The sequence below is a fragment of the Barbus barbus genome (genome assembly GCF_936440315.1).
Source record: "Barbus barbus genome assembly, chromosome: 29".
Lineage (NCBI taxonomy): Eukaryota > Metazoa > Chordata > Actinopteri > Cypriniformes > Cyprinidae > Barbus > Barbus barbus.
This window is the reverse complement of record NC_136757.1, coordinates 6,609,366-6,636,621: the sequence shown is the minus strand read 5'-3', so window position 1 is coordinate 6,636,621 and position 27,256 is coordinate 6,609,366. Positions and strand designations below refer to the sequence as shown.

Here is a 27,256-nt window from a genome sequence, read left to right as displayed (position 1 = left end):
CATATGAAGGAGGAAACTATGGTGTTTGAGGCTCACTGTATGCCATTTCCATGTACAGAACTGTTATTATTTAAATATGCCAGGGTAAAGACAGTTTTTCATTCTATGGCACCTTTAACAAGACGAAACTGACTAGAATATAATAATTACTCTATGCAGAATTAAAATAATTTCTTAAAAGAAGTATAACCGTAAAAAAACTCGACAGGCTTTCCCACATCACTGTATTTTTGTTAATGATCATATTAGTTTTAAGCTCCACCTTCACTTCATACTTTCCTGCTTTCATCGCCTGGCGCGGGTGACGTCGCTGAGATGACGCTGTCAGACAGTGTTAGTGGTCTCGTGCTGCAGTTTCACATCTGCGCGCATCAGTGCGTTTAAACCTTCCCGCATGGAGTTGCGCACCGAGACGGTACTGGCGAGTCTGGAGATGAAAAGCGACGAGGATTACGAGAGTTTGCCCGCTCACGCGTCCCTGGGCACGCACATGACAGCGGGCGCCGTGGCCGGAGTGCTGGAGCACACAGTCATGTACCCCGTGGACTCGGTCAAGGTAACTCCGAGCAGACAGCAGGGCATGGACACATTCACCAGGGTCTCAAGTGTGCTGTTAGCAGCCCTGGACGTCTTATGCGACGTAGCCGTCAAGCTAACTTTTAAAACAAAGTTAGGTTAGATCAGCATGGCAAATGACTTGATGACTCAAGCCTTATCAAATTGGTCCAAAACAACAACAACTAAGTTAAACCAGCACAGTCGGCCATGCTTTTGTCGTTTAACCGCGCTGTGCTGTTTACGTTAATTTTAGTTTTTAAAATAGTGTACTTCCTCTCCAGACAGCAGTTAAAGCATGCTTCAGTTCGTCTGGCTGCTGACAGATGCCCACACTGCTGAAGAAGCTCTAACTTACTAACCTCATATTAGTGCTGTCGATTAATTAAACTTTTTGTATGCATAATGTATGTGTACTGTATATATAAATACACACACTGTATATATTTACATTTATAAATTTTCATATAATTTATTATATATTTAATCAATAAATATTTTTCTTAAAAAAAATGTATATGTGCGCATTTATATTTAAATAATAAATATACACAGTACACACATTATGTAACCACAAACTTATTTTGTGTGCGATTTAATTGTTTGACAGCACAGACCATTCTCAAAACTCAATTCCTGGAGGGCCACAGCTCTGCACACCCTCATCAAACACACCTGATCCAGCTAATCGAGCTCTTTAGGATTACTAGAACTTCCAAGCAGGTGTGATTTTGAATTAAATACAAAGTTGTGAGGTATGAACTCATAATTCTGACGTTGTTTCTTTACAATTTCGGTTTCACAATGCACAAAAAAATAAATAAATAAATAAATTCATAACTAACAAAGCATGTCAGAATTTTGAGATAAAAAGTTGTTTAATTCTGTGTCAGAAATGAGCTTCCATACAATTATCACTGAAGTGTTTCTTTTAAAGTGTATTATCTTCATATATAAAAAAACAATTAAGTATGCTTTTTGCAGTATATTAGGGCCCCTATGAAATCAGTTTTATTTTTTTTTCACAAATTTGGTTTAATTTCAGTTTAAAAATTATTTTTTTACGTTGTAATTTTTCTGGATTTTTATAATTTCTTTTCTTATTGACTCCTTTTTTAATGGTTAAAGTACATTTTATTAATAAAAAAGCATGTCTAATTAGTTAAAATCATGAAACTTATACATTTTCACATCAATTTATTAAAAGTTAAAAAAACAATTACATGTTTAGGGCCCTATGAAATGTTAAATTTTTTTTCTCACCATATGTTTTGTTACCAAATTCTGTGTTTTATCAGGTCTAATTATTTGAATGCATAAAAACATTTTAATTAATTTATTTATTTTTTTAAATAGCCTTATGAAATTTTAATTTGTTTCCCCCTCAGAAATTCTGTGTTGTGTATTAATTTTTCTGGTAATCAACTTATGCGGCTTAATATTTACAGATAGGGCCTACTAGTCCATATTGCAATTTGACTTAAGTGTAATGACCTACTTTTCATTCAAAATTTGACACGTTCCGTGACATTCCACGTTAAACTGTAAATTCCGTTTTTATGACTGGATTCCGCTATTCCGTCTGCGTTTTCCGCATTGCGGAAATCATAGGACCCCAAGTATACTTGTTACAAGGACAGTCTACCCTTGAGCAATCTTGGGTTTAGTGGGTCAAGGTCATAATGGTGGTAGTTTATGGCTCGCCCTCTTATGACTTCGTAGTTAGATCGGCCTAGATCTTTGACCACTAGGCCACGGCGTCCACGAATAGAGGAAACGGATGAGTTAAGTCAGCATGACTTTGTCTCAGTCCGATTCATTATTTCAGATTCATTTTTTGAGGAACAAAAGGTTATCTCTGTTTCTCCCCATTGTACATTTTATCCAGGGTGAAAGCGTCATCTCATGATGTTGAGTGGAAATGCCATGGTGTTTTTGTGCATGAGCGTAGCACTAATCTTTGGGATAGCCTCGCTCCGGCTTTAAAACAACAGTTCATTCAAACATAAGCCTGCCAGCTAGTTCACTGAACACAACAGTCCTTTGCATCCATTTCCTTATTGTAGGAATTCTAGCTCTTTCTCTTCACAAACCAGTTCTCGGAGTTTGTTACGGCAGGACAAAAGTGTCTTTTTGGGAGCTTGTGAGTGAAAGTGGTCTGTCACTGTGCCAGATTGAGCTCTGCATCTATTCTGTGAGTCTTGCGTAGGCTATTGTCATTGTTTCCTTAGTGGCTGCCAGATTTCACTCGTTTGCTGGTCGCCATAGTGCTATGCGTTTGAGAGCTGCGTAATACGTGTCTGGAGAGCACATAGCCACAGAGACGCGTCTGATGCCTAACCAACCACAGGCCCCTGGGCATTACCTGGAAGGAACTGGGCTGTAATTGGTTTGTGCGTTCGTGGGTGTGTATTAGCGATGGCAGACACGGAATGAAACTTGGTCCGAGATCACAGAGGGATACGGCGTTATTAGGACAAAGGGTGAATCTTTCTCATGATAGTGCATTGTCATTATTTGTCATGCAGAAATATTTTCTGAATTTGTAATTTCAGATTATAGACAATTTGAAGACAACAATCAAAATGGACCCACTTAACTTTAATAATTGTTTTTGTCACTGCGAAAAAGAAAAAGAAAAGAGGTGTTATGTCAGAGGCAAGGACAATTACACTTTTTTTTTTTTTTTATAAAATGTAACCAAAGCAAAAAAGTAACTGTTTTAAAACATGAATAATAATAAAAAATGTGTGTGTATGTGTATATATATATATATATATATATATATATATATATATATATATCTCTATTATATTCATATATACATACACTGAACAAAAGTATAAACGCAACACTTTTGTTTTTGCCCCCATTTTTCATGAGCTGAACTCAAGTACACAAAAGGGCTATTTCTCTCTTGTGTAATATTGTACACAAATCTGTCTAAATATGTGCTAGTGAGCACTTCTCTTTTGCCGAGATCATCCATCCACCTCACAGGTGTGGCATATCAAGATGCTGATTAGACAGCATGATTATTGCACAGGTGTGCCTTAGACTGGCCACAATAAAAGGCCACTTTTATTAAAAATGTGCAGTTTTATCACACAGCACAATGCCACAGATGTCGCAAGTTTTGAGGGAGCGTGCAATTGGCATGCTGACTGCAGGAATGTCCACCAGAGCTGTTGCCTGTGAATTAAATGTTAATTTCTCTACCATAAGCCATCTCCAAAGGTGTTTCAGAGAATCTGGCAGTACATCCAACTGGCCACACAACCACAAACCACTTGTAATCACACCAGCCCAGGACCTCCACATCCAGCATCTTCACCTCCAAGATCGTCTGAGACCAGCCACCCGGACAGCTGCTGCAACAATCGGTTTGCATAACCAAAGAATTTCTGCACAAAATGTCAGAAACCATCTCCGGGAAGCTCATCTGCATGCTCGTCGTCCTCATCGGGGTCTCGACCTGACTGCAGGTCGTCGTCGTAACCGACTTGAGTAGGCAAATGTCACATTCGATGGCGTCTGGCACTTTGGAGAGGTGTTCTCTTCACGGATGAATCCCAGTTTTCACTGTACAGGGCAGATGGCAGACAGCGTGTATGGCGTTGTGTGTGTGAGCGGTTTGCTGATGCCAGAGTTGTGGATCGGGTGGCCCATGGTGGCGGTGGGGTTATGGTATGGGCAGGCGTATGTTATGGATAACGAACACTGGTGCATTTTATTGATGGCATTTTGAATGCACAGAGATACCGTGACGAGATCTTGAGGCCCATTGTTGTGTCATTCATCCACGACCATCACCTCATGTTGCAGCATGATAATGCACGGCCCCATGTTGCAAGGATCTGTACACAATTCCTGGAAGATAAAAACATCCCAGTTCTTGCATGGCCAGCATACTCATCGGACATGTCACCCATTGAGCATGTTTGGGATGCTCTGGATCGGCGTATACGACAGTGTGTTCCAGTTCAATCCTGCCAATATCCAGCAACTTCGCACAGCCATTGAAGAGGAGTGGACAACCTGATCAACTCTATGCGAAGGAGATGTGTTGCACTGCGTGAGGAAAATGGCGGTCACACCAGACACTGACTGGTTTTCGGACCTCGCCGGACCCCACCAATACAGTAAAATTGCACATTTTAGAGTGGCCTTTTATTGTGGCCAGCCTAAGGCACACCTGTGCAATAATCATGCTGTCTAATCAGCATCTTGATATGCCACACCTGTGAGGTGGATGGATTATCTCGGCAAAGGAGAAGTGCTCACTAACACGGATTTAGACAGATTTGTGAACAATATTTGAGAGAAATAGACCTTTTGTGTACATAGAAAAAGTCTGAGATCTTTGAGTTCAGCTCATGAAGAATGGGAACAAAAACAAAACTGCGTTTATCATTTTGGGCAGTGTATATAAATTATAGATGTATTTGTTTAAATTCATGTAACAGACACAAAGTACAAATATATTAACTGATTAAAAAGTATATAAACATAGTTATTTTATTATTTCTAGATATAAAAAATAATTTCCAAATATTTTAAGTCTTGATATTGATATTCATACATAATTAAGTAAAATGTAATGTGGTGCTGCTCCACAAAAACCTAAATGAATTAATTCATACATCATGATTTGAATGAATGAATGAATGAATAAATATTCTTTCAAAACTATATTTAAATATTTTGTTAAAGAAGTGTTATCTTTTACTTGATGGTTTTACTACATTTTTGGATTAATTCTATTTAAGCTTTTCCTTACAAGCACAAGTTTACAAATAAAGAAAATACATGTAGTATATTTCTAGGAACTTGGCACACATTTTAAAATAAATCTTTCCTTCCTGTTAAAAGATTCTTCCTTTCCTTGTTGATGCTGCATATATTGCGCAACTGTGCTCACGGCGACCTGTGTTCAATTCCCTTCTCGAGGTCCTTTGCCAAAAAAAAAAACTTTGAACACTTTGTCACTCACCCTAATGAAGTCATAATTTATTGAGCCATGTATATCATGTATCAAAAATGCAACAAGTTAAATGCGGAGTAAAGGACATTAAATTAATGTTGAACTAATATTACATTATAAAAGTAGGTTATACTATCCCTCTAACGGAAGATAAGGTGTCAGACTTTCAATTATGTGTGACAGACCAGTAAATCATTTGTCAAACATCCTCCCTAAGCTTTTACCTGGTTTAAAAAAAAGAAAAGCGTCTTCAGGAACAAGGGACTTGTTTGGTCAATTGGTGACTTCTTAAGTTTTATTGGTCGTTTAAAAGCAGACATGTGAGTTAAACTTTGTCACTGTATTATAGTTGCTAATTGTCCTGTGACGTTGATGTAAAGTGGTGTTGCAATTCAGTTACTGGAGCACATGTGTCTGTAGTAGGGCTGCCACTAACCACTCTTTTTATTTCGATTAATCTATCGACTAATTTTTCGATTAATCGATTAATCTGAACTATTAATGTCCCGCAAAAAATTATCAACAATTTTACTATTTCATATAAATTTGGATTTCATTTGGTTTAATAAAATATTTTTAAAGCAAAAGTAAAGTGCAACAGAGTGCAAGAAGCAAGTGTCCATCTCATAGTCCAAATCACAGAAATCAAAGTTCAGTATTTAGTGTAAGAATGCTAAATGAAATTATAATCAAAAAACACTTTTTAAAGGAGCATTTACCAGAAATATTATTTACCAGAATTTATTTATTTAAAAATGTAAATGTGCAGTATTTCTGAAAAAAAAACTTTTTTTAATATAAAATCAATTAATTGGAGATGCTTTTTATTATTAAAATTTAATGGAACCATTAAAATGGAATCCAGAAAATAATGGAAAACAGAATTTGGTACAGATAAAACTGTAAAACTTAATTAATTAGGCTTTTTAATTGATAAAATTAAAAAAACTGAATTTGGAAACAAAATGGATTTCATAAGGCCCCATAATTATTATTATTTTTTTTGTGGTAATAAAAATGGATTTAAGTGAACAATAGCTTTTAAAATGACTTAAAGTTCATATGTAATAGCAATGATGCAGTAATTATAGATAATTAGTTCAAATAAAATATCAAAAGCAAGAAATCATATGGTTTTATTGAACAAAAATGTTAAAAAACAATGTATTCTAAACAATAGAGCTAATGTAGATTACGCATTACAACAAAGGCCTGCAGGGGGTGTCGACGGCATGATGATTATTTTTACACATTACTGATTAATATTGACCAAGCAGCATTTAATTCAAACGTACACTTAATCTTTAATATTTGGCCCTTCTTTAGGACAGAAATGCTATAGCCGCTGTAATTACATGAATATGTGGACATCAAAACGTGTAAACTCAGAGCGAGGGTTTGAGCTTTTATTTTGAAATCGTAACGTATTCTCCTGTGTTTGTAGATTTATAAATGATTTACCTTACAAATCTGATGAAATGGCGCACGTTGCGTTTCCAGATGAACGTTATAATAAACACAAACTCACAACAACATGCAGAGATGAAGTTTGAGACGCTCAACACATGTAAATGATAACAGTTTCTGTGGAGCTACTGTGAATGGAGCCACTGTGAGACGCATGTATGTAACCTACACGCATGGAAATAATTAAAGAGCATATACTGTGTGAACTGCATCACATATAATCAGTTAATTAAATCGTAGCGTTTGTGAATTCACAATTCTGCTTAATTATGATTTTTAAATGGGTTTAATATATCATGCAGCCTTGGAAAATAGTCTAATAATGTGTTTTATGGATTCTCGTCCGTGAAATGCGCCACTTCCTGTATTTTGCCGGTTAGTCAACGCGAGCTAAATGAAGTCGACGATTTTTAAAAATCAACTAGTCGTCGAATCGCGACAGCCCTAGTCTGTAGTGATTCAGGCTGTAGTAAAACTGGAATTTCCAGTGTGTGTGAGATAGTGGGGGACTTGCTAGCTGTACAAGGTTCGTCACTTCCTTGAAGCACATCTAAGGAGCGTTTCAGGACACTTGGTGTGCTTTTCTATATATGACCTTTACTCACACACTCCTAGTCTCTATCTGTAATCATTCATGCTCATGGATGAGAAAGGTGCACGTTGTGCTTTTTCACAGTTTAAAACAAGGCGGCTTTCTAGTTCGAGATGGTGCCGCAGATGGCAGCTACTGTACATTGCTCTTCAGTGTTTGTACTGTTTTTTTTGTTTTTCCTGTTTTTTGTTACTCAAATACCATCAGTTTTACCAGGGATGACCTGCTGAACATTCGGCAGGACACAACACAAAATCTTTTACCGGATTTTGACTACTCGGACGTTTTGCTGGACATTGTAGTTGGTGGAGCCGTACCTCTGGCCAAATGCTTAAGGAGCGTGGATTTCGAATGCCGTTGCCTAGCATCCATCTGGCAAATCTCTGCTCTCTACCCAACAAAACGGACGAACTACTACCCTGACAAACAAGGATTTTTCTAACTCTGCTGCACTGTGTTTCACGGACACCTGGCTAAATGGCGACATACCGGACAGCGTACTACATCTGCCTAATTACTAGCTGATCAAAGCAGATCAGGATGTGGAATCCACGGGGAAATCGCGCGGCGGCAGGATTTGCTTTTACATAAATGAGAGGTGGTGTACAGATATAACTGTGTTAAAGATGTGCTGTTTAGATCTAGAAACGCTCTTCATTAACTGCAAGCCGTTCTATTCACCGCGGGAGTTCTGCTCGTTCATTCCTCCGCAAGTGCACGTGAGCACAGCTTTACAGAAACTCGCTGATCTGATCACAGAGAGTGAGCAACAACACCCGGACTCTGTTTTAATCATTCTAGGGGACTTTAATAAAGCAAATCTCTCCTGCGAACTGACAAAATACAGACAGCACATCACATGTCCCACCAGAGACAGTAATATGTTGGATCACTGTTACACAACAATAAAGGACGCATATCACTCTGTTCCACGAGCAGCTTTAGGACTCTCTGATCACTGTTTGGTTCATCTTATTCCAACCTACAAGCAGAAACTTAAATCTGCAAAGCCTGTATTAAGAACTGTTAAAAGATGGATTAATGAAACCGAGTGGGATTTACAAGCCTGTTTCTCTCACTGATTGGACTGTTTTTGAAGCTGCTGCCAACGGTCTGGACGAGCTCACAGAGACTGTAACATCTTATATCAGTTTCTGTGTGTCGTATGTACACACAGAAATATGTGCATTCCTACCAGGACTCATTTAACCTACAATATCGACAAACCATGGTTCACTGCAAAACTCCGACAGCTCCGTCAGGCCAAAGAAGATGCTTACAGAAAGGGGGATAAAGTCTTGTATAAACGGGCCAAATACACACTGGAAAAGGAGATCAGAGCGGCAAAGAGGAATTATTCTGACAAGCTAAGGAATAAATTATCTTCTAGTCATCCTCCTTCAGTGCGGAAAGGTATGAAGGATATAACCAGTTACAAGACACCATCCCCCAGCACTCTGGAGAATCAACAACTGGCAGATGATTTGAATTACTTTTACTGTAGGTTTGAAAAAACCACCCACACCCGCCCTGAACACTTCTCCACACAACCATTAACACCTCCAGCAACCCTCCTCTCCCCCACACCTACAATTCAAATCAGTGAAGAAGATGTGTGCCAGGTCTTCAGAAAGAACAAAAGAAGGAAAGTACCAGGCCCAGACGAAGTGACACCAGCCTGTCTGAAATCCTGTGCTGACCAGCTGGCCCCCATCTTCACACAGATCTTCAACAGATCACTGGAGCTGTGTGAAGTCCCCTCATGCTTCAAACGCTCCACCATCATCCCCGTCCCAAAGAAACCCAAAATTACTGGACTTAATGACTACAGACCTGTGGCTCTAACGTCTGTAGCCAAGAAATTATTTGAAAGACTGGTTTTGGCTTATCTGAAGGGCATCACTGGACCCTTACTGGACCCCCTGCAGTTTGCCTACAGAGCAAACGGGTCTGTGGATGATGCAGTCAACATGGGACTGCACTTCATCCTGCAGCATCTGGACAGACCAGGGACTTATGTGAGGATCCTGTTTGTGGACTTCAGCTCCGCGTTTAACACCATCGCGGACACCCTTCAGAATAAACTGTCTCGGCTCTCTGTCCCCACCTCCGTCTGTCAGTGGATCACCAACTTACTGACAGAAAGACAGCGGTTAGTAAAGCTTGGTAAATCCACGTCCAGCACTCGTACCATCAGCACTGGAGCTCCTCAGAACTGCGTTCTCTCCCCACTGCTCTTCTCCCTCTACACCAATGACTGCACATCTAAAGATTTCTCCTCTGTCAAGCTCCTGAAGTTTGCAGACGACACCACAATGATCGGCCTCATTCAGGATGGTGACAAGTCTGCTTACAGACAGGAGGTTAAGGAGCTGGCTGTATGGTGCAGTCTTAACAACCTGGAGCTGAACACGCTCAAAACTGTGGAGATGATTGTGGACTAAAGGGGAAACCCTCCTGCGCTCACCATCATGAACAGCACTGTGACTGCAGTGGACTAATTCAGATTCCTGGGCACCACCATCTCTCAGGACCTGAAGTGGGACAATCACATTGACTATTGTGAAAAAGGCCCAGCAGAGGTTGTACTACTTTTGCCAGCTGAGGAAGTTCAATCTGCCACACGAGCTGCTGAAACAATTCTACTCTGCCATCATTGAATCCGTCCTCTGCACTTCAATAACTGTCTGGTTCAGCTCAGCTACCAAATCTAACCTCAGAAGACTACGGAGAGTAGTCCGGACTGCTGAGCGAATCATTGGTACAACCCTCCCCACTCTCCAAGAACTGTACTCATCCAGAGTGAGCAAAAGGGCTGGTAAAATCACTCTGGACCCCTCACATCCAGCACACTCCCTCTTTGAACTGTTACCGTCTGCTCGACACTACAGAGCTCTAAGCACCAGAATGACCAGACACACAAGCAGTTTCTTCCCTCAGGCAATCCATGTCATGAACACTTGGCAATAAAACGCGGAACACACAACTCTATTTATTCACCACACTTGCTTGCTTTTTTATATATCTAATTTTTGCCATTTCAAATTTGCACATATCAGACCTGTACACCATAATTGTCTATATTATATATTGTTTATGCTGTTTTGTACATTGCCTATTTGGATATTTGTATTCTTTATTATCTGTGTCCTGTCCTGTTGCTTTCTCTCTGTTGCACTGTGGAGCTTCTGTCACCTAAAACAAATTCCTCGTATTTGTAAACATACTTGTCCAATAAGGCTTATTCTGATTCTGATTAATTCATTTTCCATTACAAAATATAGGTGACACAAAATTGACCCGATTTACTTTTTTAACTAATATCACGTTCCACTTTTCTCAATGTCATGTTATGCTCAACTTTTGTTTCCCAAAGAATATTTGGTTTCACTCTAAAATGGAAGATAATTGCATTGCAAATTACATTTTAATATGGTCTAACACCCACTTAAACTTAAATGTGTTGGTAGTCTGTAGTTTGTGACTGAAATGGATCTTTAACAGCTCACATGGTTCTCTATGCCAGTGTTTGGTAATATTGTGATTCATGTACAGTAAGCGACAGGGTGTGAGTCAATTCAGAGAAATGCAGCAATAGCAGAAGAGCCAGAATGGAGAAACAGGATGAATGACTGTACTTTTCCTCTCAATACACTGACCCAATATAAACGCATTACAACAATGCAAATTAGTTACTACTTTGTCCATCTTACAGCACAAGCTGTGTGCTCTTTTTGCACTGCATAAAGTGAAGACTGAAATGGTTAATGTTTACATTGAGGGATGTCAGAGCTCCAGAGTAATGTTTAAAGGGGTCATATGACGTTGCTAAAAAGAACAAAACATAAAAATCTACATTCGCATGCAAAACGTTGCATTCAAATTTTAGGTATGCGTCAGGCAGCCTTATCAGTGGCACACGAGATGCAATGACGATGTAGGTAGGTGTCATTTGCATTTTAATGTTTTTTTTTTTTTTTTTTTAGCCTATCCAGCTGAACCCACTGGATACGTTGTTCATTCAAAATACTGCGGAAAAAGAGAACATCAATGCGGAGATTTTGTTTGCGTTAAAACTGGAACCAAGCCGTTCACACAGAACGCATATTTTGTGCATTTTCTAGAGGGACATCTATCACCATTGCACTCGCGTCTCACAAAAGAGAGTCGGATATTTAGAAAGCCATTTAAAATTATTGTAAGGTCTCTCCCCATTCCACTGCGTCTCATGTTTTTAAATGAGAAAAGTAACGTTACTCTTTGATTTGTTTTCCATGCTCTGTATTAAACTGTGTATACATGACTCTGTTTTGTTTCTAAATGTTTAAGCTACTTAATGTTTAACCATATATAATTATGCACATTTTTCAAAGATAGTAGTGTTATTTTATGCTTTGAAGAACCGTGGATTAGTAATATTTTGCTCGATGCGCCCTCTTGTGGCCTCAGGAGAGAAGTCAAAAGCTTTTTTTCCCCCCTAACTAAAATTATGCCTTTTTAAATTCGAATTTAGTTTTTCAGCCGTTTTGACAGCCCTACACAGCTCAAAACTTGCGTTTGAATCGTCAGTAGCTGAAACATACTTACAGGCTGCGAGTCAGAAACGTCAAATTAAACGTTGCAAATTTGGAATTGCCCCACTTTATAGAAACAGCCCTTTGTGCAAGCCAGCATTGTAGGCTACTCTCCTGCCAGGTTCAGGAAATAGTGCTCCGTAAAATGTGTTGCGCACACACTAGAATATTTGCGTTGTACTGTTCTGGAACAGTGTTGTAAATACAACTTAACCACTGATTTCTAGTTGTCCTCTTTTGGAAGCCCAAACAAAGTAGTTTCGCTTTCACAGCGTCTCCACGACATGACACCGGCGGCAGCAACAATACTACAGCAAGAATAAGAATATCGCCCTCTTTCATTGCGTATAAATTTGGGCGGTGTTATGAAAATCTTCTCACTTCGTGACGTGGGGGCGTGTTTGAATGAGCCATTTTAGGGGGGCGTGGCATAGTCTTAACTTTTATAAAGAATATCTCTTTGGTTTTGAGATTTGAGTCTTTGTCTTATCTATGCATGAACCGCTTGTAACACTCCAAAGAGAAAGGAAAACTTGATCTATATAACTTTGTGGCACCAGTTCCACTGCTATTAAAGGGGTCATATGATGCGATTTCATTAATGGCATAATATTATTCTGAATGAATTGGTTTAACAAATGCAGTTACCAGTGATATTGCTATTTGATCCTACATTTAACATTTTAATTAAGAATTTATAGGCACCTGTTGGAATGTTTTAAGGCAAATAAAGAGCAAACATTTCTCCAATCAAATATCAGTGGATACAAATAGCTTGGTACATAACTTAGACTTTAAAGCTCTTGATTATACTTTGTACTTGCCCTTGTGAAACAATTTACATATTTTTCATAGACTATGGATAAATATGCAGAACTAACTGTGGTACCTATGGCATTTGTATCCCTTTACTCTAATAATAAAACTCAAAAGTTATGGAAGCTTGTTTGCTACTGAATTAAAAAGAAAGGAAAAATTGTAATTCATAATATCTCATAATATGAAAAGAATATAATCGATAATTATGAGTTACAAAATTATAATGGCCTATTTGAAACATTTTGTTAGGTGATGCTTAACGGCTAGCTAAATACACTTATTGTGCACATACAGGTACATCTCAAAAAATTTGAATATCGTGAAAAAGGTCAATATTTTGTCACTCATTTCAGAAAGTGAAACCCATATATTATATAGATTCATTACACAGTGAAATATTTCAAGCCTTTATTTGTTGAAATTTTGATGGTTATGGTTTACAGATAATGAAAACCCAAATTTCAGTGTCTCAGAAAATTAGAATATTAAATAAGATCAATAAAAAAAGGATATTTTAAACAGAAATGTCAGGCTTCTGAAAAGTATGCTCATTTCTATGCACTCAATACTTGGTTGGGCCTCCTTTTGCATGAATTGCTGCATCAATGCAGCGTGGCATGGAGGCATCAGCCTGTGGCACTGCTCAGGTGTAATGGAAGCCCAGGTTGCTTTGATAAAGGCCTTCAGGTCATCTGTATTGTTGAGTCTGGTGTCTCTCATCTTCCTCTTGACAATACCCCATATATTCTCTATGGGGTTCAGGTCAGGCGAGTTTGCTGGCCAATCAAGCTCAGTAACACCATGGTCATTGAATCAGCTTTTGGTACCTTTGGCAGTGTGGGCAGGTGCCAAGTCCTGCTGGAAAATGAAATCAGCATCTCCATAAAGCTTGTCAGCAGAAGGAAGTGCTCTAAAAGTTCCTGGTAGATGGCTGCGTTGACTTTGGACTTCAGAAAACACAGTGGACCAACACCAGCAGATGATATGGCAGCCCAAATCATCACTGACTGTGGAAACTTCACACTGGACTTCAAGCAGCTTGGATTCTGTGCCTCTCCAGTCTTCCTCCAGACTCTGGGACCTTAATTTCCAAATGAAATGCAAAATTTACTTTCATCTGAAAAGAGGACTTTGGACCACTGAGCAACAGTCCAGTTATTTTTCTCCGTAGCCCAGGTAAGATGCTTCTGACGTTGTCTCTGGTTCAGAAGTGGCTTGGTAGCCCTTTTCCTGAAGACGTCTGAGCGTGGAGACTCTTGATGCACTGACTCCAGCTTCAGTCCACTCCTTGTGAAGCTCTCCCAAGTGTTTGAATCAGCTTTGCTTGACAGTATTCTCAAGCTTGCGGTCATCCCTGTTGCTTGTGCACCTTTTCCTACCCAAATTCTTCCTTCCAGTCAACACCTTTCAGTAATGACCCTCTGTGACTTCGTCAATGTTCGTCTTCTGGACCATTGCCAAGTCAGCAGTGTTCCTCATTATTGTGGTTTCAAAGAACAAGAGATACCCTGAATTTATACTGCAGGGATGGTCATTTATTGAAACTCAAATGCAAATATTCTAATATTTTGAGATACTGATTTTTGGTTTTCATGAGCTGTAAGCTGTAATCATCAACTTTTTAAATGTTTTAATTTACATGTAATGAATCTAAAATATGAAAGTTTAACTTTTTGAAATAAGTTACAAGAAAAAATTAACTTTCACAATATTCAAATTTTTTGAGATGTACCTGTAGATACCGGATGCTAACTTGAGGTAATTTTTAAATATAAAATCGAAGTATTTTTATTCAACCATCTAGTTCGAATACACTTGATGGGGGAAAAACAAAGGGTTTGATATTCAGAACAGAATAACAGTAATTGCCCATTGCCCCATGGAGGTGTTTTACCCCACTGACTGTTTGAGAGAAAAATTGTCATTCTGAAAATAATAATTTTTCTTAACACGTACTCTCTATCTACAGGTCTTACTGTTCTGATATCATATATAACTGTGATGTTTTACAAAACAAGCTTTAAAACACTTTTTTTCTTACTGCTGAAAAGGAGATTTACTGTGAAATCTGTTTTCTCTCCGGTACATCACCAGAGTGCTTCATGGTGAAAACCTCTACATCACTCTCGTCAATATAGTCCATAGCTACAATAAAAATGTATCTTGATTTTTGTCTTGTGGTTATTTTGGGAAAAACATTAGGGGGCGTTTTCCCCCACTCCTATATAATATTGGGGATGTAACGATACTCTGTACCGATACCACTAAAAGTACACAACTTGATACCATAAGGAAAAAAATGTAATAAATGCTTTAACTCCTTTATTTAACATTACTAAAACACAACATTAGTGGCACTTGGCTTTCAAATAGCATGCACCAATACTTAGTTTAAATTCACTGACATACTGGCAGGCTGAAAAATATTTTTTAAAACCGTTATCAAACAACAATTATTTAAACCAATAGCCAATAATGTTATATGCATGTAGGCTAAATAAAAGTGCAACCTCAATGGCAGGTGAAAGTTGACAGCTGGTTTAAACGCTGGGCCTGGTGGCGGTAACTACAGAGTATTATCAGTAATCAGTGCAGAACGGATGGGCTGGTGTGAGGCACTCCTCATGGCTGATGGGTGGGCCAGGGCAGAGGTCGTAATCTCACACGTCCAGAAGGGTGTGAGTGTGCAAGAGTGTCTTTTGCATTTGGGATGGGACGTTTTGAAATTAATAGGCCGTTATTTACACGTACGTGTGTGTGTGTAACACACTCGCATTCCTCTCGTGACTGGTACCTCTCTTCTGTGACAGTTGCTTGATAGTAACCAGTTCAGTTTAAGTGCTCATATAATGTCAGCGGTGCAAATTTAGATTACAACAAGGCCAGTCTTTCCACCTTCTAGCTTTTTTTTTTTTTTTTTTTTTAATTGCAATGTGAGAAGAACAATCTTACTGTTTTGTTTTGCTCTGTGGATACAAAAAATTGTGTTCAAGTCCCAAGAAGTGCTGTCTCCCTTTATTTTTTATTTTTTTCCCCCTCAGGGGAAGTGTGGAACCCATTCAAGTTTGGATTTTCAAATATGTTCATAGCTTTACATGCCACTATAACTGTGGAAACTACATTGGCTTGGTGTTTCCTGTGACACTTTTATCTGCTCTTCTTGCTTTTCATTTTCTATAGCCCTCCAGAATGCACTGAAATGTATTCCTAAAATAGTTGCGGAAGTTTGTAAAAGTATTGCTTTAATTGTTGTAGGGCTGTCGCGATTCGTCGATTTTAGTCGACTAGTCGATTTGTAAAAATCGTCGACTTCATTTAGCTCGCGTCGATTAACCGGCAAAATACCGGAAGTGGCGCATTTCATGGACGATAATCCATAAAACACATTATTAGACTATTTTCCAAGTCTGCATGATATATTAAACCCATTTAATCATAATTAAGCAGAATTGTGAATTCACAAACGCTATGATTTAATTAAATCATTATATGCGATACATATAATTATTTAACACAGTATGTATAACACAGTATATGCTCTTTAATTATTTCCATGCGTGTAGGTTAAGTTTGTGCGTCTCACAGCGGCTCCGTTCACAGTAGCTCCACAGAAACTGTTATCATTTACATGTGTTGAGCGTCTCAAACTCATCTCTGCATGTTGTTGTGAGTTTGTGTTTATAGTAATTATATATTATAACGTTCATCTGGAAACGCAATGTGCGCCATTTCATCAGATTTGAGAGGTAAATCATTTATAAATCTACAAACAAATCCTCGCTCTGAGTTTATACGGTTTGATGTCCACATATTCATGTAATTACAGCGGCTATAGCATTTCTGTCCTAAAGAAATGGCCAAATATTAAAGATTAAGTGGACATTTGAATTAAATGGTGCTTGGTCGATATTAAACAAGGATTAGATCGCGCAGTAATGTGTCAAAACAATCATCAGGCCGTCGGCGCCCCTGCAGGCCTTTGTTGTAAAGCGTAATCCATATGATTTCTTGCTTTTGATACTTTATTTGAACTAATTATTGCATCATTGCTATTATATGTGTATTGAGTCATTTTAAAGGCTATCGTTCACTTCTATTTTTATTACCAAAAAAATAAAAATTATAATAGGCCCTATGAAATCAGTTTTATTTGCAAATTAATTTTTTTTCCATTTTCATTTTTCTATACTCTGTTTTAATGGTTAAATTTTATTAATCAAAAAGCCTGTATAATTGAGTTTTACAGTTTTATCTTTACCAAATTCTGTTTTCCATTATTTTCTGGATTCCATTCCATTAAATTTTAATAATCAAAAGCATCTCCAATTAATTGATTTTATATATATATATTTTTTTTTTTTTTTTTTAAAGGGTTTTTTTTTTTTTTTTTTTTTTTTTTAACTGCACATTTATATTTTTCACCTAAATTTCTGGTAAATAATATTTCTGGTAAATACTCCTTTTAAAAAATGTTTTTTTGATTATAATTTTATTATTAGTAGACTAGAACACGTGGATATGTTGTCATTCTTACACTAAATACTGAACTTTGATTTCAGTGATTTGGACTGAGATGGACACTTGCTTCTTGCACTCTGTTGCACTTTACTTTAAAAAAAGAATTTCATAGAAATTTGGATTTCATTTGGTTTAATAAAATATCAAGTTAAATTGTTTTTTTGTGTGTGTGGGAAATTAATCATTTAGATTAATCGATAAATTAGTCGATAGATTAATCAAAATAAAAATAGTCATTAGTGGCAGCCCTAAATTGTTGATATAGTGAAGCATGAGTTGCGATTACAGAACTGTTGCAGAGTTAAATCAGTTTGAAACGACTCAGTCCACCCTGATGAATGTTTTCAGCAAGATCTCTCTTGTTGTTCCAGGATATTCCAGATTATAGCTGTTGCTGTTTGATGACATGGATTTTATGATGAAAGTTTTGGGCAAATTCAGACATATCTGGGTGTTTGTTTAGTTCTTTATTTAAAGAAGCGATAATTCAACCCTTGTGATTGGCTGTAATAGTATCTTGTTCAAAGTAAGCTGTAACCGGTCACACCAGCCTGTCTAGTGTTTAGATTTAAGAGGTAGAATTAGAAGGATAATGAGACAAAGAACTGAAAAGAAAAACGATTGAAAAATAAGTATTTTGGTTTGGTTTAAACTTGTTTTATATGGACTATAGACAGGCTTCAATGATTCTTTCACTACATCGTATGCATGTATAGAGAAACATGTTCTAACAAGCCAAATACTGTGAGTTCTTTTTAGCTAATCATTTGAAATTGTTCGCAAATGTTCAGAATCACTATTAAGACAATTAGTGTGAATCAGAATGATTTTTAAAACATTTAGTAATATTCATATGTGGTAAAATTCAAGTCTGGGAAGCCAGTATAAATGATACTCCCTCCAGAAGTATATTGGCAGCAAAAAAACTGGTTGGTTTTGTTGCTCCGACATCTCTTCATGTCTGAGTGGGCGGTTTTCGGGCAGAATAAGCTTCAGTAGGTTTCTAAAAGTTTGGCTCCTGTGCGTCCAGTCTGTGTGTTGAGAGGATTCTTGCCAAATCATTCACATTAAACAAAGCATGTTTTTAGAACTGATCTGAAATGTTGGGTAAGCAGAAAGATTGGCTGCTTCTATCTCTGTCTACATATTGATGGTATTTCCTTCCCTTTCTTGTTAACAATTTAACCATTGTTTTTTTGTTTCTGTCAGGCAATTTCTTTTTTTAGGGTCTCTGTAATTATTTTTTTTTTTGGTGGAATTGAATAAAACACTTATGACATCAGAAAGTGCCAGAAGTGATCTTCATGATTTGGTCTAGTTCCTAAACTTTGTTTGCAAATTTAGTTTTGCATATCAAGTGTTCTTTTTATGGTTGATACTTAATAGGCTTATATGCTGCTGTCTTTCTGTCCACAGACACGTATGCAGAGTTTACAGCCGGACCCAAAGGCTCAGTACCGCAGTGTGTACGGTGCACTGAAGAGGATTGTACGGACAGAGGGCCTCCTTCGGCCCCTGAGGGGGCTCAATATCACTGTGCTGGGGGCCGGTCCCGCACACGCACTCTATTTCGCCTGCTACGAGCGGATCAAGCGCAGCCTTAGTGATGTCATACAGAACGGAGGCAACAGTCACGTTGCTAACGGTAATGGAGAAGGGATTATTCTGTGAGGTCTTAAAGGCATAGGTCACCCAAAATTGAAAACTTGTTTTTAATTTACTCACCCTCATTTAAGATACTTTTTCTATAGAAGATTTTCAGCTGAAACCGTGGTCCTTGGTGATTTCATAAAATGCAACACAAAAAGCATATCGGGCAACACAAAATTAATATCCGTGGCTCCTAACTAAATAGGTCTCATGAAGTGAAACGATTGGTCTGTGCAAGAAGTTGATCTTTACTTATAATGTTATTAACTGTAATTCATAGGCAAACAGGAAAGCGTATTTTGGTTCTTTCAGACAGTTTGCTTTTGGTTCAAATAACTGATTCGCCAGTTTGATATGTAATCATGCAATGGCATCACACATGTAGGGATGTAGCGATACACTCAGCTCACGATTCGAATCACGGTTTGTTTTTTTTACAAAATAAGATTTAAGACAAATAAATGTGTCCTTTTGTTATTTCTTGGACAAAATGCTACACGTTTCTTTGTGAAATTTAAATATAACGCCATGATATATTAATATAGCATTTGCATGTTATTGCTCTTGTTGGTTTTGATTGCTTCTATTGTCCTAATTTGTAAATAGCTTTGGATAAAAGCGTCTGCTAAATAACAGTGTAATTATAATGTAAATGTAAACAACAAAACTATTGTCACATTTTAATCGATTTTCAACCGGCTCACTGTTAATCATTACATCCCTACATATATTTAATTATATTACTGAAGTACCTGAAAATGATGTCAGGTAATACGGCTGTTTTACACGTCTAAAGCATATAACGTGAATAAACGGTTCATTCCGATTTGGTGAACTGGTTCAGCTAGTTCATAAATGGAGCTGGTTCAAAAGAATGATTAATTCGCTAACCGGGCATCACTTCGGACCGTTTGCCTGAGGCTCTGGATTACAGGTATTAATGTTGTAACTAATGTTCAGTTTCTCACAGAGCGACTGTTTCGCTTCATAAGACCTCACTATATCGTCAGGAGCCACTGGTATTAATTTTGTGTTGTGTTTTTTTGGACTCTGAAAGTGATTGTAGCTGTGGACTTGCATTTTATGAATCACCAATATATAATTTTTTTTATTTTTTTTTTATTGTTCTACTGATGGAAAAAAGTCACCTATGTCTTAAATGTCCTGAGAGTGAGCAAATTAACAGCCAATTTTCATTTTTGGTGAACTATCCTAATGTCTAGGACTAATGTCCTTGGCTAGATTTCTGATTTCAGAGCTCTGAACTGATGAGCAAGAGATCAAGACTTTATAATTTCTCAGGTTCAGGTTTGTTGTGTTTCCATTGTGCCGTCGTCTTGAGGAAAAGGAATGGGAAGTGGAGTGCCCCTTTGTCTGTTTTATAGGACGTTGTAAATGTAGCATATGAGTTTCTGTTTCTGTAACTTGATATGATGTACATGATTTTCCTTCTCTCTTCCACTTCAGGTGTGGCGGGAAGTGTTGCCACTGTCCTCCACGATGCTATCATGAACCCAGCAGAAGGTATTCTTCTATCATCAATACCAGTCAATAATGAATGTTGTGTTTTAATACTGTTATAAGTACACTGTAAAGTGGTTTGATTTGGGGTCTTCAAGATAGCTGTAGGAGAATATGCCCAAGAAATTCCACATTTCATTAACAATAATTTTTACTTAAGATTTTCAACATTTCACAAACTTCCTGCATTTCCTTCATTAAGTTCGGAAACCCTGGTCTAGACAATAGAAACAAAAGTCATTAATCAAGTGCGTTGTTATAACTATTATTGTATAATATGTAATTAATACAGTTAATGTGCATTTTAATGAGCATAGAAAATCAATTGTAGTAAATTGACAATTGTCTGAAATGGCTGTGTGGTCTTTAAGAAAGTAACATCATTATTAAAAGTTTCACACTTTAATGGCTGATTTCAGTATAATAATAGCAGATATGATGCAAACATTATTGCTGGATTCAAAGAATTTAGTCAAATTTGGAGTACATATTTGCACAAAGTATTTGAAAACACAAAATGTGTACTTTTGTTAACCAGCCAATCAGACACTGATATTGGCCAGTGCATAAAATATCACACTATATTACTGCAGTGATGTATTTTTGAAGGCAATCTCATTCTGCTTTCCTCAAAAATCCAATAGGAATTTCACTGGATTCTTGGATTATTGCCGAAAATAAGGTCCATGACCAAAATCTATTCATTGTGATAATTTTCACAAATGAACACACTAATGTATTTCATGTCGTAGAATAAAACGCAAACATATCTTGAGTTTGTGTCAAACACAGACTTGCATTTGACTGAAAAATCCATTCAAAAAACCGAACTTCAAACTTGTTTTTAGGTTTTGGCCTACAAAAATACATCATGCCTTGACAAATATGGGTTTTTAATGAGCAGTTTTAGTTATAACACTAGCAGATAGGGGTGGCAGATATGACCAAAATTTTCTATCACGATAATGGTATACACTAAAAATCTTGCTGTTCAAAAACTTTTGACTGGTAATGTTTTTTTAAAGAAGTCTGTTCTGTTCACCAAGTCTGCATTTATTTGATCCAGTGAACAGTAAAATTTAGATGTTTACTTTTTTAGATTTTTTTACTTTTTTTTTTTTTATTATTATAACAATTTGAACATTTTAAAATGTAATTTTATTCCTGGGATTTCAAAGCTTATTTTTTATTTTTATTTTTTTGCATTACTCCCGTCACATGATCCTTCAGAAATCATTGTAATATGCTGATTTGCTGCTTTAAAAAAAAAAAGAAAATTAAATTATCATGTTGAAAACCGCTAATAGAGTAGATTTTTTTTTTATTTATTTTTTGTCAGGTTTCTTTTGGTGAATAGAAAGTTCAGAATAACAGCATTTATCTGAAATAGAAATATTTTGTAACATTATAAATCTCGTTATCACTTTTGATCAATTTAAAGCATCTTTGCTGAATAAGTATTAATTTCCATACCCTCCACCCCCCCCTCCCCCCACACACAAAAAAATAAAAAATGATAGTGACTCCAAGCTTTTGAAGTGTATAATGTTACACAAGCTTTTTATTTCAGATAAATGCTGATCTTTGGATCTTTCTATTCATCAGTGTATTAAATATTGATAATATATTATTATTTTTTGACTGGTAGTATGTGTATATATCACAATATATTTATTTTATGATCTCAAAGGTTTTGAAACCATACAATTTTTATAATTCTTGTCATCACTGTCAATATAACAGAACTAATACAAGCCTAAAAAAAAGGAAAAACTGAAGAGAAGTAACTAATTACAAGCAATAGGACAAAAAAATTACAATAGAAATGCCACATGCATTATATAAATCAATCAATAAACAAGTTACAAAAGTAATTTAGCCAAGAGCAGTGAGAGATTTTTGATTAACATGAATGACAAACAGGAGGAATAATAGGTAGCTTCCCATTTAAGACCGAACATCCGGATGCAATATACTATTACACTAATATATAATAATATACTATTGCATTTTCTTTCTCAGCTGTTTACTTTCCCTTAAGACCTAAATGACTGTTTATGAGGATACTTGCAAAGACGGGCGTTTTCATACTTTTATATACAGTTTTACATCAAGCCTTTTTCATTGTCTCTCTGTCAGTGGTGAAGCAGAGGATGCAGATGTATAACTCTCCATACCGCAGCCTGTATGACTGCGTCCTGACGGTCAGTCGCAAGGAAGGACTGGCCGCCTTCTACCGCAGCTACAGCACTCAACTGACCATGAACATCCCCTTCCAGGCCGTCCACTTCATCACATATGAATACATGCAGGAACATTTTAACCCCCAGCGCCAGTACCGGCCCGAGACGCACATTCTGTCCGGTGCGGCGGCCGGCGCAGTGTCTGGTGCCATAACCACTCCTCTAGACGTGTGCAAGACACTGCTAAACACACAGGAGAACGTGGTGCTCAGCTCAGCGCATGTTAGCGGACATCTCTCCGGTATGGTCAATGCGCTCAGGACAGTGTACCGGCTGGGCGGCGTGCCGGCCTTCTTTAAAGGCATCAGAGCGCGGGTGATTTATCAGATGCCGTCTACGGCCATCGCCTGGTCCGTGTATGAGTTCTTCAAATACTTTCTGACCCAACAGAAACTGCACATCCAGGAACTGAGGAGGGACGCTCACAAGGCCAGCCCTACATGAGGCCCGCTAGCACTGAATCTGTTCAGCCCATCCAAAGAGTGAGTGTGAAGATCAGTGGACGACAGAAGATGCCTTCAGCTCAAAGGGGAAAGTAGACACTCCAGCAGCTTCTGTGTTTGTTGCTAACGTATTAATTTATTTGAAGAGTTTAATGTTGTTATAAGAATTGTATGGATGCTGCACACTACAGAACATTTCGTGTAAACATGACTGAAACAGGAAGGTAATTTATGATTGAGCGTGATGGTGTGCATCTGTATTTATATATGCACACACACACACACACACACACACACACACACACACACACACACACAGCGTCTGCTCAGTGACACAACAAACCAGTGCGGTAGAACATTTTTTTTTTTTTTTTCATTTATTGGCTTTTCTGGACTTTTTAATATTTTAGGGGTTCAGGAGAGTTTGATTTTATTACTTTATTGTTTTTATTAATATTTTATAATTTAAGACATTCCTGAATTGTTGTTTAAGATAAGACCAATTTTAATTGTTGTTGTTATAATTATTATTATTATTATTGGTTAATCATCTATGAAAGCTGCCCGAGCTTCAAGCTTTGCTTTTTTTTTTGTTCTATTTCAGTTTGGATGTTTTATTTATTTTTTTGAACCTTGATGTGTTTTATAAAGAAAATATTAATGCATATTGATCTCCGTCAGGGAAGGTGGCATATTAAAAGTGTGGCTGTGAGGAATGGAAGTTCAATAGGTTCAGTATTAGCATCTCAAGTTTTCTGAGGTTGTGGTTTCTGTAGTTGTACTACAATGAACAAACGCTGCCTCATTTTTATTCACGTTCAATTCAATTTCATAAAACATGACAAAAGTTCAAGACTAGATTACTTGTGCTATGAAAACTCCAAATATTTGACACTTTTCATTTTTTTAGATGGACTAATCTACTATTGAAATTTGATTTCCAAAGAATTGAATGCTGATTTAATCAAACTGCCAGCACTTAGAATTTCTAAATGAGTTTTTTTTTTTGCTGTTTAAGGACGTAGTTGTCAACAATGATATATATTACCAGTCAAGCCTGTGACATAATTATGAGATCTGATCTATGCAGTGGGTTTTACAGCTTTAGACGTTTTTCTGCTTGTTAAAACCCTGAGAATTGAGTGTGCAGCTCAAATCCCAAACCCAGAATGAAATCTTTATTCCTTAATGAAGTAGATGGGTTTCATAGCTGTGACGATCTATTTGAGTCTGGGAGCAGATTTATTCTGTTTCTGAGCCGTTTGTGAATATGCAGCTGACTCATCCTGTGTTCTGCCTCTAGATTCAGTCGTCCATTCAGAAGAAAGCTTGCCTTGTTTTCCAGTAAAAGACCGTGTGCGAGAGGTTTTTCATAGTGCTGGCAAACGATTAATCGCATCCAAAAATAAAACGCTTTTGTTTACATAATGTGTACTGTGTAGCCTATATTTGTGCATATATAAATACACGCATACAGTATACATTTAGAAAATATTTACATGTGTATATATTTATATTCATAATTTATATATTTCTTAAATCTATACATGCATGTGTGTCTTTATATATACACACACACACATTGCAAACAAATACTTTTATTTTGGATGTGATTTAATTGTTTGACAGCACTGGTTTCTGTTTTTACTGAGCTGACCGGTTCAGCTCTAGCTGTTCTGTTGGGTCTGTGTCTCCTATGTCCTCTCTCACTTCCTGTTCCCTTGGACTTTTGTCCTCTGCCCTCTTATTCACTCACTACCATTACAGTATAGCTTATCACTAATTTACACATTTGACCTTTCGGATTGGGGAACAATGTTAGCGTTTGACTTATTGTGATTTGTATAGGAATGCGTTTTAGGTTTTTCTTTTTTAGGATGCAACTGATTGGATGGATGTGGTGATATTTCTCATGAAGGGCCGCACAAAGCAGATTTGATTGACTAAGGACAGATTTGGCTCCGTGTTGTACGGTGGAAACCCCATGGGTTTGTTTTCTCTGTGTCCAGCATTTTGAAATGCTTATCTGTACTTGCTCTGCAAAACTAGCTGTTTTAAAATACACATTGTATTTGAAAGCATTTTAAATTGTATGTTTTTAAAGGTTTTGCTTTTGGGTCCAATATTAACAACATTGCGTTTGCTCTGTGTATATTAATCTTGTCTGATCATCACTGTTATATTCTATGAGAAAACACACAACAGATTTATCAATGTCTTCTTCTGATATTTGCCCATTGCAGTGTTGCTCTAAATATGTGTCTTGAACCAATTCATGTCTTGGCTGCTCTGTGCTCACAGTGTAGAAGTGGAAAGATTTTGAATTAAAAAATGGTGCCATCTAGTGTACGCAAGTTATGTTTTGTGTTTTACTGCAATGAAAATGACAAATGTAGACTCTAAAACTGATGGTGGAAATGCTGCTACAGTATGAAACACTGGAACTGAAATAAAATGCACAATGATCAAATGACACGCGTCTTTAGTATGTTTGTAACACTGGATGAATGTTTGTCATGAATGCATATTCAGCGGATGTGATTGTAAGGCTCATTTTATGGCCTCAAAATAAACCAAGAACTTCAGAAATGTCAGTTTCATTGTTAAATTAATAAACTGCAGGAACCTGTTGGTTATTGCTGTATCAAAAATACTTGTTTTGAGATTTGAAATACTCCCTAAAGTATATCAATTATTTTTTTAAACCAATAATTTAAACATTGTTTAAATAAATGTAAACCCAAACAGTTCTGAATTCAAATTCATCAGTTAAAATGGCAAAGGTGACAAGTATTGAATAACATTTTTGAATAACTTAGCCTATAAATGTTTCAACCTATTCTGAGAAGAGCGTAAATCTAATTCTAGTTGACTGAATTTTACTGCTTTATCTAAAAGCTGTTATAAAATGTTTGAAATGTTTATTTGTTGGACAGAAGAGGACGCTGTTATCCAGAGAAAGTGACTTCTATTACAACAAGGGACTGTGTTTTGAGTATTATGAGTCAAATTAGCATAACAGTATAAATCCTGCTTTGTATAGAAGTGATTTTTTTTACTTTAAATACAATTAAATAATGTTTGACATGTCTCTACGATTAAACTATAATGAAATGTTTTATTCTCATTATTTGTGAAATACTCTATATAGTTTTTATTAATATTTAATTTTAGTACTTCAACTGGCAACAAGCTGAATTCCCCCCCCCCCCCCCCCCAAAACAAAAATAAACTAAAGAAAATGTGACTTTATTGCTCATTATGTGACTATAGCTTGAATTTGTGATTTTGTAACTTTTTTTTTTTTTTTTAGTAGAAGGCTTCCATGAAGTTCACTTATAAAGTCAGAAAATAATAAAGTTCGATAAATGTGCTTTTAATCCCATGATAATGTGGCATAAAGTCATGTATCTGTGTTTTAGATACATTTTGGGGCATACAGACTTGAATAAGAAGTCAATATGCAAAAGTGTTTATTTTGTTATTATCATTTTCGCCAATTGGCCAATTAACATCGTTGTCTGTTATTAGTCACCTGATGAAAGCCTGAGAGGTCATGATGGACAGAAACTCTGTCATCTCTCCAGCAGCAGTTTTTGATCAGTCCTGCGGGGAAAACAACATCCTCTGTTCTTCAATTGTGACACAACATGTCTGAGGACACGTACACACTCCCCACACACCGCTCGGCCTTGTTTGGCGTTTTTGTTTGCTCTTGTCTGAGATGGTTGTTTATCTGGGAGGTCTAAAAAGATAGTCCTTCATCATCCTGTGCTGAAATGTCCTCATAACCGTCCCAATCGCTTCATCTGCACACGCTTATCCTACATATCAGATAAAGCAGGTCAAGAGTCCAGGTCTTAAGCATATGTTCATTCCTTCACAGAACA

General features: G+C 37.0%; 1 protein-coding gene across 2 annotated transcripts; it reads left to right on the top strand.

Moving 5' to 3' along the window:
• The first annotated feature begins 312 nt into the window (after positions 1 to 312).
• On the top strand, positions 313 to 25,832 carry LOC306849744 (mitoferrin-1). Of its 2 annotated transcripts, XM_079385021.1 has the most exons (5): positions 393 to 556; positions 1,166 to 1,278; positions 18,926 to 19,154; positions 20,627 to 20,683; positions 22,820 to 25,832. In XM_079385021.1, exons 3-5 carry the CDS (start codon positions 18,932 to 18,934, stop codon positions 23,365 to 23,367), a joined length of 828 nt encoding a protein of 275 aa, XP_079241147.1. In that variant the 5' UTR covers positions 393 to 556; positions 1,166 to 1,278; positions 18,926 to 18,931; the 3' UTR covers positions 23,368 to 25,832. The 2 variants fall into 2 exon arrangements, with proteins under 2 accessions (XP_079241146.1, XP_079241147.1); XM_079385020.1 differs by lacking the exon at positions 1,166 to 1,278 and having other exon boundaries at positions 313 to 556.
• The last annotated feature ends 1,424 nt before the right edge of the window (positions 25,833 to 27,256 follow it).